The 20,709-nt window shown below is 46.2% G+C and overlaps 1 protein-coding gene across 3 annotated transcripts in view; it reads right to left on the reverse strand.

Moving 5' to 3' along the window:
• Positions 1-20,709, reverse strand: part of DPYS (dihydropyrimidinase) — a 134,110-nt gene that overhangs the window by 36,617 nt on the left and 76,784 nt on the right. For all 3 annotated transcript variants that reach the window (XM_040354840.1, XM_040354839.1, XM_040354838.1), the window contains exons 5-7: positions 13,550-13,706; positions 8,881-9,022; positions 2,042-2,184 (exon numbers count right to left, since the gene is read on the reverse strand). In XM_040354840.1, coding sequence (XP_040210774.1) covers positions 2,042-2,184; positions 8,881-9,022; positions 13,550-13,706 — 442 coding nt within the window. The remainder of the gene's footprint in view (positions 1-2,041; positions 2,185-8,880; positions 9,023-13,549; positions 13,707-20,709) is intronic.

A 20,709-nucleotide genomic window follows, 5' to 3' on the forward strand; every position in this document is an offset into this window, starting at 1 on the left:
CAACATGTCCACGCCAGTTAAAAAAAAAGTAGTCAAGCATAAAATAAATGAACTCATAGCTCCTCATTTGCTAGTTTGAAGCCATTTTGTAGAAAGGCATAGAGTAATGAAGATACTGTAATGACACACCCACCCTACAAAACTACTACATAAAAAGAGGATGACAACACAATTTTTAAGAATCTGAGTGATTGGCCAGTCATCACATTGATGGATGCCATGCTGAGCCCTTTCCTCTCCTGCAGGCCCACCTAAATTGTTCCCCCCTACGCTACATATAAATACAGACACTCCCACAGGAAGCCTGATTTCATCTGTCAGAAGGCATGTGCCAATATAAGGTGAAGACACATTTCAGATGGCTACACCTACTCAACTGAAAAATCATTTTACAGCTTTTAATAGAATTAGTCATTTTTGGGTTCCTTCTTGAAAAATTTACCGGTGACCAAAAATAACATGCACGTGGATGTACGGGCACACCCACAACAGATACTGGTGTTAGTAGACTATTTAAAACTGAGGCCTGCATGGGATCATTGCTGGATGGACTTTCAGCTTGTATGGCTCATATCCTTGAACCTGGATCCTGATACCTGGCTTTCGTCGGGCCTGCCTCTGGATTTCCCCATCTGTTTATGTCTGCCACTTACCTGTGTTACCGACCTCAGCCTGGACTCTTGACCAAGATTGTGCCTATTGCTTCTGTATGTCGGTGCCTGCATGTTGTCAACCTCTGCTTGTCTCTGACCTTGACCTTGCTTGTGATTTGGTGCCTTTCTGCCTGACTCGGTTTATGACCCGGCTCTGCTCTCTACTGGTTTTGTATTAAGTCAGGGTGCCCTCATTATTGTGCTTCTGCAGTACCGATCCTGACCTCCCTGGGGCCCTAAGCAAAATGATATGTCACAATAAAGTTAAGAAGGGGGGGGGGCATTAACACATTGAAGATTAAAGTTGAGAAGCGGGGGGAGGGGGTGTTCTGCTGTTGGAAATTACATCTTACATTAAAGTGAAAAGTGGGAGGTGCTGACTTCTTACCTCTTCTTCCATGCAGCCAGCGAGTTGAGAAGCTGGGTGAGGGGCCGAAAATTACTTCTCACCAGGCTGGGCCTCTAGTAATTTGGGGGGCCCTAAGCAGGTTGCATAGTGAGCCTATAGGGCGGATCGGCCCTGTGCTTTTGCTTACCTGACACCAGCAGGTTCAAGTCTGCAGTTCCATCTTCCTGGCACCTGCACCTTGTCTCAACTTCTAGGGGTGCTTGGAAGAGGAGTGTACAAGAGGCTACCTTACCATCTCAAGCTTCTCATACAGGTGTGTGACATTATGTTATAGTATTAGCATATCCGTGCCTTTTAAATGGGACTGCAAATCGGGATGGTCGCACAACTGTCAGGATGGATGTGACATATGGAAAAGAGTGAAGGTCCCTCTTCATGGAGTTACATTGCATCAAATTTTTGCATTGATTTTCACTTTTATGTTTTCTTGTACTTTGATGTCTGTAAGGTCCCTGTGCTATATGCCCGTTGTCTTATTTCTTATTTCCACCAGGAATAGAGTACAAAATGATGTTCAGCCTGAAGAATCCTGCATATCTGTGGCACAATTGATAACAACGTGGAAGTTGGATCTTTCAAGAATCAAGGACCATCTCATGACTAAAGCCTCATACACACGGCCAGTTTTCCCGACAGAAAAACTGCAAGGAGAGCTTTTGGCCAGGAATCCCAGCCCTGTGTATGCTCCTCGCAGTTTTTTCGACGGGTAAACTGCCCAAAAACTGCCGGACAAAAAAAAGAGAGCCAGCTCTCTTTTTTCCTGCCGGGCGGACTTTTGCCCAGCGTTTTTTGGCAGTTTTCCTGTCAGGAAAGCCGGCTGTGTGAAGGGGGAAAGACTGACTGAGCAGAACTTTTCCCGCCAGAAATCCTGCATATGTGTACGAGGCATATAACTATAAATTAAATCTTCAAAAGCTGTAGTACATATTTAAATTTTTACACGTGTTCTACAATCTAAAAGTAAAACTGAAAATCTTACCTTGTGGCTTCTGGATCCCAGATAACAATATCTGCATCGGAGCCTACGGCAATCTTTCCCTTCCTTGGGTACATGTTAAAGATCTTTGCAGCATTGGAGCTTGTGACAGCAACAAACCTATTCTCATCCATAATACCACTGTGCTGGAAAACAGAGTGAAATAATAACGATGTTGATGGGCTGTAAGAAAACTAGTTAAAGGTTTTTTTCCACACTAAATATTAAAGTGCACCTGTGGTGATCATAAAGTTGGCAAACCGCACCTTGAATGCAGTAGTGTGCACCTACTGTCTATGGGGCAGATCCACAGAGCAAGTATGCCGGCGTATCTACAGTACTGATACGCCGGCAAACTTTCAAATTTGCCGCGTCGTATCTTTAGTTTGAATCCTCAAACCAAGATACGACGGCATCTGGGTAAGATCCAACAGGCGTACGGCTTCGTACGCCTTCGGATCTTAGATGCAATACTTCGGCGCCCGCTGGGTGGAGTTCGCGTTGTTTTCCGCATCGGGTATGCAAATTAGAAATTTTCGACGATCCACGAACGTACGCGCGGCCGTCGCATTTTCTAACGTCGTCTGTAGTCGGCTTTTTTTGGCGTATAGTTAAAGCTGGTATTTTGCAGCGTATAGATAGACTTGCCATGTTAAGTATGGCCGTCGTTCCCGCGTCGAAATGTAAAATTTTTGTTTTTTTTGCGTAAGTCGTCCGTGAATAGGGATGGACGTAACTCACGTCTAAGTTCAAAAAATGACGTTGTTGCAACGTCATTTCGCGCAAAGCACGGCGGGAAATTTCAAAACGGAGCATGCGCAGTTCAATCGGTGCGGGGACGCGCTTCATTTAAATGAATCATGCCCCCTACCCGCCGATTTGAATTCCGCCGCCAGAAATACACTACGCCACCGTAACTTAACCACTTGCCGCCCGCCAATGACAGATTGACGTCGGCAAAGTGGTTGTAGAATCCTGACTGGACGTCATATGACGTCCTCAGGATTCTGAGCCGCTGCGCGCCCCCGGGGGCGCGCATCGCGGCGATCGTTGTTGCGGGGTGTCAGTCTGACACCCCGCAACACCGATCTCGGTAAAGAGTCTCTCACGGAGACTCTTTACCACGTGATCAGCCGTGTCCAACCACGGCTGATCACGATGTAAACAGGAAGAGCCGTCGATGGCTCTTCCTCACTCGCGTCTGACAGACGCGAGTAGAGGAGAGCCGATCGGCGGCTCTCCTGACAAGGGGGGGTTTGCTCTGATTGTTTATCAGCGCAGCCCCCCCTCGGATCACCACATGGACCACCAGGGATGCCCACCAGGGAAGCCCACCAGGGAAGGACAAAACAAAAAAAAATGGGGCAAAAAAAAGTAAAAAAAAAAAAAAAAAAGTAAAAAAAAAAAAAGTCTGGGGGAAAAAAAAAAGATGCAAAAAAAAAGATGCCAATCAGTGCCCACAAATGGGCACTGACTGGCAACAAGTAAATCAGTGCTGCCCCACAGTGTCCATCAGTGCCGCCCCACAGTGTCCATCAGTGCCGCCCCACAGTGTCCATCAGTGCCACCCCACAGTGTCCATCAGTGCCACTCCACAGTGCCCATCTGTGCCACCCATAAGTGCCACCCCACAGTGCCCATCTGTGCCGCCCATGAGTGCCCATCTGTGCCGCCTATGAGTGCCCAGTGCCGCCCATCAGTGCCGCCCATGAGTGCCCATTAGTGCCGCCCATGAGTGCCCATCAGTGCCGCCCATGAGTGCCCATCAGTGCCGCCTATGTGTGCCCATGAGTGCCGCCTATGTGTGCCCATCAGTGCCGCATACCAGCGCCGCCAATCAGTGCCACCTCATCTGTGCCCGTCAGTACTACCTCGTCAATGTCCATCAGTGCCATATCATCTGTGCCCATCAGTGCCACCATATCAGTGCCCATAATTGAAAGAGAAAACTTACTTATTTACAAAAAAATTACAGAAAAAAATAAAAACGTATTTTTTTAAAAAAAAAATCGGTCTTTTTTGTTGTTGCGCAAAAAAAAAAAATCGCAGAGGTGATCAAATACCACCAAAAGAAAGCTCTATTTGTGGGTAAAAAAGGACGCCAATTTTGTTTGGGTACAGTGTAGCATGACCGCGCAATTGCCATTCAAAGTGTGACAGTGCTGAAAGCTGAAAATTGGCTTGGGCGGGAAGGTACGTAAGTGCCCTGTATGGAAGTGGTTAAGGCGTGAATTCTTTGAGGATTCGAAGATCCGCCAGGTAAGATACGGCGGCATAGCGTATCTCTGATACGCTGCGCGGATCTAATTCTATGTGGATCTGCCCCTATATGTCTGCAGTCTCCTTCAAGAGCCTGAAATCCACACCTCCCAACTTTCTGAGATGGGAATGAGGGACACTTCTTCTGCTGAAATTTAGAAAAAATCTAGAGGCAGTATTGCCTACTATTGCATTCAAAGTCAGTTTATTAAAGGAGTTGTAAAGGAAAAAAATGTTTTGCCTAAAATGAATGTCTGCAAGGTAGACAGACAGAATAGTGTAATGATTCTGTTAAAAAACAAGTAAATACCTATTAAATTCCTTCATCTATATCACCTCCGGCATTCTAGTTTCTGTTCTCTCATTCACTTCCTGGTTTGCGGCGCTCACTCATGTAAGAACTAAATTTCACAGTATGCATTGCGGCACGCCCAGTAATTCACACCTCCTTGAAGTCTCTAACACGTAGAGAGTATCCTGCCGCACAGATGTAGTTCCCAGGAGGGGGTGAGCATGTTACTGACCACCGCAGTAAAGCCTCCCGTCACGGTGGTCAGTAAAATCAGACAAGCAGGAAGTGAACAGAACAGAGAAGAAATAGAGAAACTTCTGAGCAAAAAAGAACAATGAGGAAGTGAAAAGAGGAATGTCTGCAGGTAAAGGATGCTTATTATGTAAAAAAATGTTTTCCTTTACAACCTCTTTAAGTTTACAGTCACTAAAGGTTTGTTTCAATACAACATTTCAAAAACTTCAGTCTGATACACGCAGGGCCGGCCCTACCATGGGACCCGATGGTACCATTGTACCAGGCAGCACTTTCAGGGGGGCAGCAAATTTCCTGCCCGCACGCCATCTATTCCGCCAGCTCCACTCTCCACTCCACTGTGGGGCTAATTGCCGCCCGACCGCTCCTCCCGTTCCGCTCTCCGCTCCACTGTGGGGTTAATTGCATGAATAGAGCCATAACAGGTCCTTTTTATACTCCTATATACATGTATAGAGCCATGATAGGTCCACTTTAGTTATCATGATATAAAATAATGGATGTGGGGGCATTTTGGTGAACATAATTTTTTTTTGGGGGGGCAGCATTTCATTCTTGGTACCAGGCAGCACAATGTCTTGGGCCGGCACTGGATACACGTCAACTAGCAGTACCACTCTTAGACCCATGAGCAAAATCTTTGCTAGCTCAACCGGAAAATGAGTGACACCATTGGAGAAGGTTAGTGGACCCTTAGCAATCCTGTCATTACTAGACTCACATAGGTCTTACAGTAATGGCCTCCTATACAGCTACAACACTGATTTTCTGTTCTAAATGTGGTGATCTGTGGTCCATAGAAGGAGACCCATTCCATATGTTTGATTATCAAAATGATTCAAGCTATTTTTTTCTATAGTGTGCCAGTGAATGCCAGACTTTAGACCATATTATTTCCCAAAAGGCTGTCCAGCAAAACCTGTGACACCCTGGGAGGATGATCCCTAGCTGCACTACACATCCCAGACTTTATTATATTAAACTAACCCATCATTTTATTTACTGCCTATTTAAAGAGTATATATATTTTTTTTCCTTGTCAAAAATATTTTATTAAGTACAAAGGTGTAATGCAAATTACAGGGAAGTATATATCATTTTTATACTTTCTTTATTATGCCTAGGGCAAAATGAAAATGGTCAATGGCAGAAAAAGAGAGAAAAAAGGACGGAGGCTTTTAATAAAGCTACCCAAAACTTTTACGCTATGAGGAGACTGTTATCCATTTTATTCTCTCTTCTTCTGCCATTGACACCCATAGCTCCCAACTGTCCCTGATTCTGAGGGACTGTCTCTGATTTGGAACAAAGTCCCTCTGTCCCTCTTTCCTTCTTATTTGTCCCTCAATTTGGTCTGATCTATATGGTTGAATATAAAATGTACTATTTATTTTTTTAAAGTGTTTCCCAGTGCTAACCCATTCATCCAAATTCGAAATTGCTGCATTTGTAAATGTCTAAAGCCAGTAAAAAGCAATAGGAGTGGTAAAAAAAAAGCACTTGTGAGTTTTACTAATGTTTTTTTGGTACAATTCTCCTTTAAAGACGCGTGACAGTGGGTGTGTCCTATACCTACATACTTTCGCTAATAGGAGTTCCCCGCTTGAAAAGTTGGGAGGTATAGACATAGACACCCCACACTGGAACCTTTGACCACCACGAGGAGGGCACATTGGGTCTAGCTTCTCTGATTTTAGGTCAGTAACTAAGTGAAGCTGGAGGATCAGAACGAATGGTTGGTGCTTTCAGCTCTTAAATTAAGCTGGGATTGACACATTCCATATTTTTTAGTTGAACTAGATGAACTTGTGTCTTTTTTTAACCAAACTTACTATTTAACTATGTTATTTCTTACGATAGTCACTTGAGGCCCCGTAGACACGAGGAGACATGTCCGATGAAAACGGTCCGCGGACCGTTTTCATTGGACATGTCTCCTGGGAGCTTTTGGTCTGATGTGTGTACACACCATCAGACCAAAATCCCCCCCGGACAGAGAACGCGGTGACGTAGAAGACACCGACGTTCTCAAACACGGAAGTGCAATGCTTCCACGCATGCGTCGAATCAATCAATGCGGGATTTCGGGACGCTGGTTACACGTCATAACCAGCGGACATGTCCGATTAGGTGTACTAACCATTGGACATGTCTGACGGACATGTTTCCAGCGGACAAGTTTCTTAGCTTGCTAAGAAACTTTTGTCCGCTGGAAACCTGTCCGCTAGGCCGTACACACGGTCTGACATGTCCGCGGAAACTGGTCCGCGGACCAGTTTCCGCGGACATGTTCGACCGTGTGTACGCGGCCTTAAAGTTGTTTCTGGTATTTGGTAACATGTACTGTCCCCCTCACCTTACCATTTTATTTTCTGGAAAGCAGAGAAACAATGTGAGAATTTACTAGCAGCTCTATCTTCTGGGGAAATCTGGTATTGCACTACCACAATAAAACACTCACAATCTCTAGGGCAGGGGCCTCTAAACTTTCTAAACAAAGGGCCAGTTTACCACCCTTTAGGCTTTAGGAGGCCAGATTGTGGCCAGTGAGAGTAGAAAATGCCCCATCATCAGTCGGGTAAACAATGTCTCAGGCTTTGGTGTCAAATACAGGAAATAAATTACTGTAGTCAGTAGGGAAAGGAATTGTGCCCCATTATTGGTGTTAGTGGGAGGGATCATGCACCCTCATTGGTGTCAAAGAGAGGAATCAGGTGTCATCACTGGTGTCAGTTGGAGGAATCGTGTCCCATTGTTGGTGTGATTTGGAGGAATCATGCCGCATTACTTGTGTCAGTGGGGAGGGCTTGTACCACATCATTGGTGTCAATGGGAGGAATCATGCATCATCGTTAATGTTGGTTGGAGGAATCGCGCCCCATTGTTGCGGTGAGTTGGAGGAATCGTGACCCATTATTGGTGTCAGTGGGGAGGGCTCATGTCCCATCGTTAGTGTCAGTGGGGGGGATTTGTGCCCCATCCTTGGTTTCAGTGGGGTGAATAGTGCTCCAACGTTAGCGTCGGTGAGAGGAATTATGTCCCATCATTGGTGTCAGTGGGAGGAATGGTGCATCATTGTTGGTGTTAGTGGAAGGAATAGAGCCTCATATCAGTGGGAGGAACAGTGCCCTAAGGGAGATAAAAACAAGCAAGGCTACATCTGACCCATGGGCTGCAGTTTGGACACCACCGCTCTAGGGAAACACCGTGGGGTAGATTCACAGAGAAGATACAACGGCGTATCTCCAGATATGCCGTCGTATCTCTGAGTATGGCCGGTCGTATCTATGCGCCTGATTCATAGAATCAGTTACGCATAGATTTCTGTTAGATCCAACTGGCGTAAGTCTCTTACGCTGTCGGATCTTAACTGCATATTTACGCTGGCCGCTAGGGGCGTGTACGCTAATTTACGCCTAGAATATGTAAATCAGCTAGATAAGCGAATTCACGAACGTACGCCCGGCCGACGCAGGACATTTACGCCGTTTACGTTAGGCTTTTCCCCGCGTAAAGTTACCCCTGCTATATGAGGCGTATATGCGGCGCACCAATGTTAAGTATGGCCGTCATTCCCGCGAATAGGGCTGGACGTAATTTACGTTCACGTCGAAAGCAATGATGATTTGCGGCGGAATTTCGAGCATGCGCACTGGGATTTTTTCACGAACGGCGAATGCGGCGTTCGTAAAAAACTTCAAATACGCGGGGTCACAGTTAATATACATAAAACACGCCCACATCATCCACATTTGAATTAGGCGGGCTTACGCGGACACAGATACGTTACGCCGCCGTAACTAAGGGCGCAAGTTGTTTCTGAATACAGAACTTGCGCCCTAAATTACAGCGGCGTAACGTATCTGAGATACGTTACGCCGGGCGGATAGATACACCATTGTATCTGAATCCAGCCCCATGTTTCTCTGGTTATACTCCAAAATTCCAAATGACTAAACAGCAACAGGACAGGGGACATCAAATATAGAATCTGAATTCTACGTAACCAGTACACTAATATAGGCTCATGGCTTACCACTCCTTTCTCCCAGACAACAGACATTCGGTCCTCCACACCATTCACTCCATTTGGGATCTTGGTAAAATCATCTTTTCCAAGTGCTTTCTGGTTTGTGTTAAACGTACAGTTATCTGTTCCAGTAACACTCAGATCATCACTGAAAAACAATGGTGAACACGTAGGTTAGAAAGATTTGCAGTGCATATATACTAATAAAATGGTGGAAAAAGTAAGGGCCAGATCCTCAAAAGAGATACGCAGGTGGATCTGCTGTTCCGCCTGCGTATCCCTGTTTCTATCTTTGGAACTGATCCACAGAATCAGTTTCCAATAGATAGGCAGAAGATCCGACATGTGTAAGGGACTTACACTGCCGGATCATAGGATGCAGTACCGCATCCGCCGCTGGGGGCATTTTGCGTCGAAATGCCGCTTCGGGTATGCAAATTAGCACTTACGGAGATCCACGAAGCTTTTCAGCTTAGTTTTTTCTCCGTAAGTATTAAGTTGCATGTGTAAAATTAGGGCTGCTTTTACAAAGTGTAAACTGTTTACACCTTGTAAAAGCAGACCCTTCTTACCCGCGACGTTGTTTTTTAAAAAAAATTCCCGCCGTATCTTTTTTTTTTCCCGACGCAATTTTTTTTGACCCGGCGCGATTCACGAAGCTCGGCGTAACGTAATTTTGCGATATGCACGTTGGGAAAATGACGTCACGAGCATGCGCAGTACGTCCGGCGCGGGAGCGCGCCTAATTTAAATGGGACTCGCCCCATTTAAATTGGGAACGCCTTACGCCAGCCGGATTTAAGTTACACAGCCGAAAATTTCTAGGTAAGTGCTTTGTGGATCGGGCACTTAGGTAGAAATTTTAAGCCAGTGTAACTTAAATGGGAATTTTTAAGTTACGTCGGCTGGCTGTGGATCTGGCCCTAAGTGCCTGTAGGCTTCACAATGCCCACAAGCAAAATGACAACGGTGTGGACATAGTTTTATAAACTACCTTTTTTGAATATCTATGCGGATCGGCGGTGGATTGTAAAATAGTAAGTGACCAGATTTATATTATAAAAACGCAGGATGAAAGGACATACATTTAAAAAATGCTAATTGTGATTGGAACTTCGCTTTAATGCAAAAAATGAATGCAAAAAATTAAAAAGGAAAATCCAAAAATATATTTTTTTTTAGTGTTCAGAACATATCCTGAACACAGCGCTACTACAGTGCATATATACTGTATATACCCTTTTTTTCCTACATTCTACATCTCATTTAATTACAATTTCTGTACAATAAAAAATAGTAAGCAGTGCCTTGCAGCAACCAAATAAAACTCAGAATTCATTATTTAGACCAATGAAAACCTGATTAATGATAGGCTGGTTTCAGATTATTGCATTCCGCTACTTTTTTTACAGTGAAAGTTTTTGTAGAAGTCCACATAAAACTTGCATACTGTACATAAACATCTATATAATAAATCATGAAAGTCAAGCTGTCAGGCCTTACTTTGTGTAAAAGATTTGAAGCAGAGCGCCAGATAAACCGAGATAGTATCTGAAATGGCCATATATAACACATTCTCATTATAGCGTTATGAAAACTGCAATGATTTCTTAAAGCAAATCTGTCAGCCATTGCTAAATAAAAGCCAAACATTTAAAAAAGCCAGAGGCTATTTAATGATAGCAATGGGTGGTCAGATGCAGTGCAGCCACAGTGCGACCAACCACTTTGTGTGCAAACTTTTAAGGACTGCTAACTCAGCAAGTGTATGCCATTAATGGCGAGACAATTGCTGGCAGGTAAACTGTGAAGCACCTTTTGATAGGTTCATAGTACCTGTCATGGACCTTGAGATATTAAAGTGTTTCTACTTGACATATGTTACACAGGAGAGGGACATTCAATGCAAGGCTTTTGAAATGCTAAGTGGAACCAGCTTGCGAAATACCTTTTATTGTGTTCTGCAGGTTAAGAGCGGGTGTCGGAGTCAGGCCGTCTAGCTGGAACCAGGTTATTGTGTACATTGATTACCCCCTGGGGCTTCTGTCTCAATACACAAGTCTTTCTATCCAAGCTATTGGACCAATCCCTGTTGACAATTTCAAGTCCTCATTTGCATGGTCAAGGGGGACCTGAGTGAAGACTGGATATACTTTACAATTGACCAATAGGAAAGCGGTTGTTGGGAGTGGGATGTTCCAAAATTCTGTATAAAAGTGTGCTGTGTACTTGAAATAAAGAGTCCTGCTTGAACTTACATACAGCCTGCCTGGTGTTTGTTCTTAATGGGTCTGAATGGCACATAGCTGTAGTTCGGACCCCGGAACCTTGGATGACTGGACCATCAGACGCTGCAATCTGCAAGCTGACTCACTGGTAGTAGAGGAGTGTCGGGAGAGCAGGACCTGGGCGAGGAAGGATCTCGTCACATTGGTGGCAGCAGTGGGATTTATGGATTATGCACCCCCAGCAGAAGTGCTGGCAACAGGGCAGAATGCTAGCCATCTCTGCCCAGCACTGGGACCAACTGTGGAGTTCCAGGGAGCCGGGGCGGTTGGCCCCCCTCCCCAGCAACAAGCTGAGGTAGTAAAGCTGTTACTCCCAGCTGAATCACTGGCAGCAGGGCAGGATGCTACTGGCTGCTGCACACAACTACAGCTTGAGCGGATATCGGTGGATGGGACTGTGGTCCCCACTCACAGCAACCCAGCGGAAGAGCTGGCAACAGAGCAGAGTGCCCCGGGCCTCTGCTCTCAACTAACAGAAGAGGGGGTTCCTGTGGTAGTGGATGGGACTCCGATCTCCACAGACACAACCCCAGAAAATGGTGCGGCACTGAGACAGGAGGATGTCGGCTTTGCTTTGCAAGCACCGGGGGATTTTTACCTAGCATCAGTGGATGGGACTGCAGTCTCCACTGGTATACCCCAGGAATGGTGGCCAGTTGGCCCAGATTCCCAATGGCATGATGAACTGAGCCCAGCCACCCTGTCTTCTCTTCAGCGGCTGAAAGGACTCCAGGGAGAAGGGCCAGTCCAGGCCTCTCCCCAGCGGCAGGCGTGTTCTCTGAGAGGCAGAGATTGGCTGGGTGAGTAATGCTCTCTTTGGGACAAGGTATCTGGGGTACTGGGTGGGTACCGAAATTGGGGTCTCTCCCAGTGTTAGTCTCCTGCCAAAGGGGGAGATGTGTGACAGACCTAGCCGGGACAGGGGCTTTTGGAGAGGACTGAATGTGAGCCTCTTGCCGTCCGATTATGGGCCAGGACCTCAAAACAGGAAGGCAGATGGGTCATCCCAGCACAGTCCTGGAACTTTAAGACTACTTTTCCAACATCCTCGAGTTGACCCGTTTGGGTCCCACTGCGGCTGTTGGACTGGTTCCCAGGGGAAGTAATGTCATGGACCTTGAGATATTAAAGTGTTTCTACTTGACATATGTTACACAGGAGAGGGACATTCAATGCAAGGCTTTTGAAATGCTAAGTGGAACCAGCTTGCGAAATACCTTTTATTGTGTTCTGCAGGTTAAGAGCGGGTGTCGGAGTCAGGCCGTCTAGCTGGAACCAGGTTATTGTGTACATTGATTACCCCCTGGGGCTTCTGTCTCAATACACAAGTCTTTCTATCCAAGCTATTGGACCAATCCCTGTTGACAATTTCAAGTCCTCATTTGCATGGTCAAGGGGGACCTGAGTGAAGACTGGATATACTTTACAATTGACCAATAGGAAAGCGGTTGTTGGGAGTGGGATGTTCCAAAATTCTGTATAAAAGTGTGCTGTGTACTTGAAATAAAGAGTCCTGCTTGAACTTACATACAGCCTGCCTGGTGTTTGTTCTTAATGGGTCTGAATGGCACATAGCTGTAGTTCGGACCCCGGAACCTTGGATGACTGGACCATCAGACGCTGCAATCTGCAAGCTGACTCACTGGTAGTAGAGGAGTGTCGGGAGAGCAGGACCTGGGCGAGGAAGGATCTCGTCACAGTACCTTTCTTATATAGGTATATACATCGAACCAAAATGAGGGACAAATGAGGAGGCAAAGGGGATAGTCCCTAAAAATCAAGGAAATTTGGCAGCTATGAGACAATTTTTTGCTGTGAAAATGACAATGGTCCCAAAAATGTGTCAAAATTGTCCGAAGTGTCCGCCATAATGTCGCAGTCACGAAAAAAAATCGCTGATCGCCACCATTAGTAGTAAAAAAATAATAATTAATAAAAATGCAATAAAACAATCCCCTATTTTGTAAACACTATAAATTTTGCGCAAACCAACCGATAAACGCTTATTACGTTTTTTTTTTACCAAAAATAGGTAGAAGAATACGTATCGGGCTAAACTGAGGAAAAAAATATTTTATATATTTTTGGGGAATATTTATTATAGCAAAAAGTAAAAAATATAGAATTTTTTTCAAAATTGTCGCTCTATTTTTGTTTATAGCGCTAAAAATAAAAACCACGGAGGTGATCAAATACCACCAAAAGAAAACTCTATTTGTGGGAAAAAAAGGACGCCAATTTTGTTTGGGAGCCACGTTGCAGGACCGTGCAATTGTCAGTTAAAGCGACGCAGTGCCGAATCGCAAAAACTGGCCGGGTCCTTTAGCTGCCTAAAGGTCCGGGTCTTAAGTGGTTAAAGTCTAATACCTGATGGTTGTCATACTTACTTTGCCAGCAACTGCATGAGATATTTTGGTGTAGTTGGGTCTGGGCGAAGGGGTGGTCCCATCACATGAGCTGCAGCATGACACCAATCCACGTGCCAGTAATTTGTGCCATCTGTGCCAAGTCCAGCAGCAATTGGTTCTCCAAACACTACTTTACCTAAGAGAAATGCAATTAAACTGTTAATGCCGTCTGCATATGCGATAGGCCAGTATCTCACTTCTACCTTTCTAATATTAAAATTAAATTTGAAAAGAAATGTCAGCATTTACTCCCATGGTGACAAAAAGAAGGAAAAGAAGAAAACCTCATAATGTTCGGTGCTTAATGCTGAAAATGCAGCTTTGTTACCAGCGCACAATAAATCTTCAACTGACAAGTCTCCCCGAAGAGTGAGCCTCCTTGAGTTAATGAAGCTTTTCTAGACACCGGAGACCTGGACTGTATCGCTGTGCGCTGTGTAAAATATGAAGAGGAAGATCTGGCTATACACATAGAACATCTCGATAAAAAGATGATTACTGAGCAAAAATTCTATTATCTTACATGTTGACATTCAAAAATAGCAATAGCCTCTTATTTAAATTCGGAAACGATGATATCTGACTTGAGGCCATAAGTCACTTTATCTAAAGGCTAAGCTTGGATAAAACTTGTCACATTTTGGAAAGTGTGTTCGAAGTTCATTTTTAACCCTCTAGTACAGGAGTGTCAAACTCAAATTCATCGGGGGCCGCATTAGCAGTATGGTTACCCTCAAAGGGCCCGGTTGTATCTGTAGGTCTATGTGTCCACTATTTATTATCATAAATAATTGTCACTGCATTTGTTTATTACTGGTTTTATGGAGCGCAGGGTTCAGGAGATCTCCTGACCTCTCAGGATTGAGTCTGAGAGAGTGACTCCTCCCCAGGGCTAGAACTGGTCCAGTAGTAATTGGCGCACGCACCTAGCAGTAGGACGTGTGGCTCCTGGCTCCCAGACAGGCAGGGTTTTCCTCCCCCGTCGCTGCCGTCTGCTCCCCTGGAGACTAACCTCTGGCTTCCTCCGGTTTTCCCCTGGCTCCCTCCTTCATCCCTCTTCCAGGGAGCCTTACAGGTAACCCCCCTGTGCTCAGGGCTATCCACCCCCCCCTGAGACCGTTGGCGGCCGTCCTTTTCAGGACAAGCCGCTACAACGGTCTAATCACGGCAGTTCACCCCTGCTCCTACACCCCCTCTTCTTTATCTCCACATTATCCCGATTTAAGGCATCCTCCCCGCCTCACTTTCCGCCTCTTTCGGGACATCCGCGCCAGCCTGTCGAGATTCGCGGCGGCCGCGATCTAGGAAAGACCGCGGCTTCACCCGCGGCCTAGCGGCGCGCCGCTTCCCACGCCTGGCAATCACCGCCAAACTGCCCAGAAAACCCCCCCTACCCCAGAAGGACACCATCTTTCTCCCAGTCACCAATTCCAACCTCCCCCGGCATCACCAATCCACCTAGCTGACAGCCCCCAGCCTGGGTCCTGCTTCCTGATCGGCGGCCATCTTGGTACACCCAGCAACGAGGATACCTCTCATCCCCACTCCCCCCCTTCACTACCCAAATAGCACTTGATCCAGGGTTCGGCAGTAAAACACCGACTAGAAATCTATGATTTCATCCTACAATACGATTTAGACTGCCTCTTTATCACAGAAAGCTGGCTCACAGCCGACTGTAACACCATTCTAGGCGAACTGGTGCCAGAAAACTATCGCATTATAACCGAAAACAGAGTGGGGCAAAGAGGAGGAGGCCTGGCGGTGATCCACAAGACTCACCTCGCGATCACTACACCAGTCCTTCAAAACCCCCTTCCATTCATGGAAACCCTCACTCTGCAACTACAAACAAATCCCCAGGAGACCGTCCGGATTCTTCTCTGCTATAGACCACCTGGCCCAAAATCGCAGCTTCTACCATTATTGACAGAGTTTATCTCCACTTACACCCATAACAGCAAACACCTGTTGCTGCTCGGGGATTTCAACCTTTGGGCCAACCCCTCACAAGACCCCGTTGTCGACGCCTGTATTGCCCACCTGGAAGGATTAGGGCTACAGCAATTAGTATGTGGGCCCACACATACTTCAGGTCACACGCTCAATCTTATTTTCAGACAAGATCTGGAAATAAACATTTTGGGAAATGAACCGTTGCCATGGACAGACCACCATGCAATTAAGTTCATAATTTCCAAAACCCCCCCCCTTAACAAAAACATCAAAACCAGTGACAACACACTGGACTAGATGTCAGAAGAAGCTCCATTTGGAACTCTTCAAAACCACATTAAGGGAAAAAATAAAAACAATTCAACCTCATCAAACGGCCTTAGAAACACTGGATGCCATAAACATAGCCCTAGTACAGTCAGCTGACTTAATAGCGCCGAAACGTAAAACCTGCATCCGGAAAAACACCTCCAGCTGGTTTAACAACCAGCTGTCGCTATTGAAGCAAGAGCGCAGAAGGGCGGAAGCCGCCTGGAAAAGAAGCTCTTCAGAAGAAAACCTCAACCGCCCCCGCAAACTTTTCAAGATGGTCACTCAGACCATGAATCCCGTCTGTCTTGAAGCCCCCAATTCGGACACCCAAGAGTTTTGCAATGAATTGTCGGATTACTTCATTAATAAAATTGAGGGAATCCGTGAAAGCATTCAGCAAAACAATACCCCCCTCAACCCCCCCCCCCCCCGCAATTATTCACACAATACCCACAGAAATTCACCACAATCAGGAAAGTTCACTCTAGAACCCAACTCCATCGATGCCACTAAAAATATCATTGGTACTTTGAGAAACAGCACAGCGCCAAATGATATCATTCCCACCAAACTGCTGAAGGAATGCGCCGACATCCTGACACCTCCTATCATGCAGCTTATAAACCAGTCTTTCAAGGAAGGCATAGTGCCCCCTTCCAGTATAAAGAGGGCATAATCCAACCCATCTTGAAGAAACCCACCCTAGACCCCAAGGACCCACTTCACCGCCGTCCCATAACAGGCCTAAACATTCTCTCCAAGGTAATGGAGAAAGTAGTGGTACAACAGCTGCAACAGCATCTAGATACCCATAACCTACTTGATCCATTTCAATCAGGTTTCCGTCCCGGACACGGTACGGAAACAGCATTGCTCAAAATATGGGACGACACTCTCGAGGCCGCAGACGAAGGAGAATCTTGTCTCCTGGTTCTGTTGGACCTAAGCGCTGCCTTCGACACTGTAGACCACAAACTATTACTGACTCGGCTAGCTGAAGTAGCCAGAGTCGCAGAAGGTGATTTATCATGGTTCTCCTCCTTTCTGGAAAATCGATCACAAATAGTGAAACTGGGACCTTTCACTTCTGAAAAACGCACAGTATTATGCGGAGTCCCTCAGGGATCCCCTCTGTCACCGGTGCTGTTCAACATCTATCTTCGCCCTCTATTTGAAATCATTAGCAGTCAAAAACTGCTTTATCACTCTTATGCAGACGACACGCAACTGTATTTCCGCATCTGCAACAAAAAGGATCACCACCTCAATCTAGAGACACGGCTCTCTTTGATAGAGAACTGGATGACAAAGAGTTACCTTAAACTCAATGGAGCGAAAACAGAAGTTCTCCTGTTTCACGCCAAGCGTATGAATCAACCGGCAACAACTTGGATACCCCCGCCCATTCTGGGCCAAATCATCACCCCTAGCGCCAAAGTCAAAAGTCTCTGGGTCATCTTCGACTCCTACATGACAATGGATGCACAAATAGGGTCAGTAGTCAGCGGATCTCACCATCTGCTGCGCCTACTACGCAAACGTACTCCTTTTATTCCCAAAGAAGACATAGCGGCCGTGGTGGGAGCAATTGTATACTCCAGATTGGACTATGCAAATGCCCTTTACCTCGGACTTCCAAAGTACCAAATCGCTCGTCTGCAAGTCGTTCAAAATACGGTGCCAGACTAGTGACTGGGAAAAAACCCTGGGAATCAATCTCACCTTCACTGAGATCCCTTCATTGGTTGCCAGTAAAAGACAGAATTGTTTTTAAAGCACTCTGTCTAACGCATAGATGTATCCATGGGAATGCTCCCCATTATCTATGCGAAAAAATAAAAGCTCACAACTCCAATCACGTTCTTCGATCCACCAACCAAAATCTGCTCCAGATACCGAAAGCCAATTACAAGTCCAAAGGAGAAAGAAGATTTGCGGTCCAGGGTCCCAGACTATGGAACGCTTTACCAACCAGCATTCGGTTGGAGGAAAACCATTTAGCATTCAGGAGAAAGATCAAAACTCATCTCTTTTGAAATCAAAGGAGACAGGACCAACAAGCGCCCAGAGGCGATTTAGTTTGCATGTGCTGCGCTATATACGTTTTCATTCATTCATTCATTTGTTGCGTATGGAATGCAGGGTACAGGAGTATGCTATGGACCGTGTGCAATATCTGACCTCTGCACCCTCCACTCTCCTTCCATCCTCCCATTCACCCTGGGATGGGATGGGGTGGGGTAGGATGGGATGAGATGGAATGGGGTAGGATGAGGTGGGGTGGGGTGGAGTGGGGTTGGATGGGGTGTCATAGGATGGGATGGGATGGGGTGGGGGTGGGGTAGGATGGGATGGGGTGGAGTGGGGTAGAATGGGATGGGGGTGGGTGGGGTAGGATGGGGATGGGGTGGGATGAGGTGGGATGGGATGAGATGGGATGGAGTGGGGTAGGATGGGATGGGGACGGGATGGGGGCTAATGGGATGAGATGGGGTGGGGTAAGGTGGGATGGGATGGGATGGGGACGGGATGGGGGTGGATGAGATGGGGTGGGGTGGGGTAGGATGGGATGGGGTAGGATGGGATGGGGTGGATGGGATGGGGTGGGGTAGGATGGGATGAGATGGGATGGGGTTTGGTGTGTGTGGAAGTCTTGCAGATCTCACTCATGACCAATAGAGCACACAGTAAGTATCCATGCCCCCAACCCCTCTGTGTGTTGTAACTTGCACAGACCTGCTCGGTGCCACTGCTGCACGATGACTGCTTCCTTCACCGGCTCTCTACTGCTAGAGATCATAACCTCCCCCACCTCCTGTTCACTGCCCTGCCGCTGCCTCTTTCTGAGCTGTCTCATATATTAGTTTCACCTTTTAAGTTGCATTAGTGAAATAAATGAAATTTTGCACAATATTGTAATTTTCAGAGTTTCACCTGTATTTGGATATTTTTTACTAGTGTGGATAAATTAAAGTGGACTCATTATCAGCATTCGCTCCTCACATGAATCAATGGAGCAAAAATTAGCATTGACAAATGATATGAATATTTTAAGTACACTATATGGCCACACGTTTTTAAGCCCCTGCCCGTAACACCTATAAGAGCTTGCTGAACATCCCATTTCTGTTGGTGGGTGTATAGGCCCCGGATGGGACTGTGCAGTAAAGCTAGTGAAACAAAGTGCACAGCAGGCCAAAGACCCAGCACCAAAAGCCTATCATTCATGGACATGTTCACCAGATGTGCAGGACATCCTTGCGATGGCCACAACTCCTAAAACAGGCATACCATTTCAAAATTACGATCATTAACATGGAGCTGGGCCCCACTTTGTACCTAATGTATAACAGACTTCACTCTGAGAAGTTTGTGTACACTATTTTGTAGGGTGTCTGTATGAATCTGAGCCCATTTGTGGGGACATGTACTCATGCTGGTTGAGAAGACCCGACTCACAACTGGCGTTCCAGTTCATCCCAGAGGTGTTCAGTAGGGTTGGGGTCAGGGCTCTGCACAAGCCACTTGAGTTTCTACACACTGTACTTGAGAAAGTCATGCTGGAACAGAAAAGGGTCTTTCCCCAAAATGTTGGCAAAGGGTTTGAAGGGCACAATTGCATCTATATGCTGTAGAAATAACCATACCCTTAAAGCCTAACTCTGGGAAATGTAAAAACTACCCTTGCAGTGGGGCTGCTCCTGCATTACAAGAGTTATTTGCTACTTTTATTGCTACTTACCCAATCCTGTGCTGCCAGACCAGTCTCTGCAGTGTCTTCTCCCCTTGCTTCAGCCGTCTAAGGTCCTGACCTCATGACCAATGCAGAGTTCATAGCAGTGCTTTGGATATAATGACACCAAGGGACACCGAGGGAATGCCATCTGCCGGTGGGGCAGAGTATCAGCTTTTACTCTTTCCTAGACTAAATAAGCAGTTAACCCGTACACAGCCCCAGGGCCATCTTAATAGCATCATGGGCCCCTGGGCAAAGTAATGCTCTGGGGCCCCTACAAGACAGAGAGACAGTGCAGGTAAACAGAAATCAAGTAGGTAGGAGGTAGGGGATATCTAGGGTGTAGAGGGATCAGAGTGCTGGGGGGATATCTGGGATGTAGAGGGGCAGTGCCCAGGTGTGCCCTCTCATTAAGACAGCCCTGCACAGCCCCACTGAAAGGGATAATTTTTAACTAGAAAAACCTGAACTCAATAATTTGCAGAGCTATTACATGCTTTTGGCCATATAGGTAGGAGTGTCAGGTGTCCATTAATTCCAGCCATATAGCGTACCTCTTACTTGATCCTAAGGTCCCTCGTATGCCTAGCTACAACATCCTATTTCAATGCTCCTCCTGTCCCTACTGTATGATCCTCTATGGCCCACAATCCAATGATGACATTTCATCTGCATCTCTGCAGGGGTGTTGCCGAGCCGCACTGTTTGTGTCAATGGACGCACAGAGCCTGGCTCGGGATCAAGCCTGCATGAGTGCCCCATAGCAAGTCACTTTCTATGGGGGCACTTACAAGGGGGAGTAGCCAGGAATCCCAGTGGGGGACCCCAGAAGAGGAGAAATGGGCCTGCTCTGTGAAAAACCATTACACAGAATAGGTAAATATAACATATTTGTTATTGTTACAAAAAATGACCCGGCTCATGCACACTGCATCTCAAAGAAGCTCAAATAAGTTGATTCTACAAGTTTTTGAGCGCTCATTTTTTTTTTCTGCCTGGAAACTCCCATTTATGTTAGTCAATGTGTCCATGCACACTAAGGCCCCGTACACACGAGGGAATCTCCGCTGGAAACGGTCCGCCGGACCGTTTCCAGCGGAGATTCCTCCTCCGGATTTGGATCTGATGGCTTGTA

This window comes from Rana temporaria, chromosome 5, assembly GCF_905171775.1.
Source record: "Rana temporaria chromosome 5, aRanTem1.1, whole genome shotgun sequence".
NCBI lineage: Eukaryota > Metazoa > Chordata > Amphibia > Anura > Ranidae > Rana > Rana temporaria.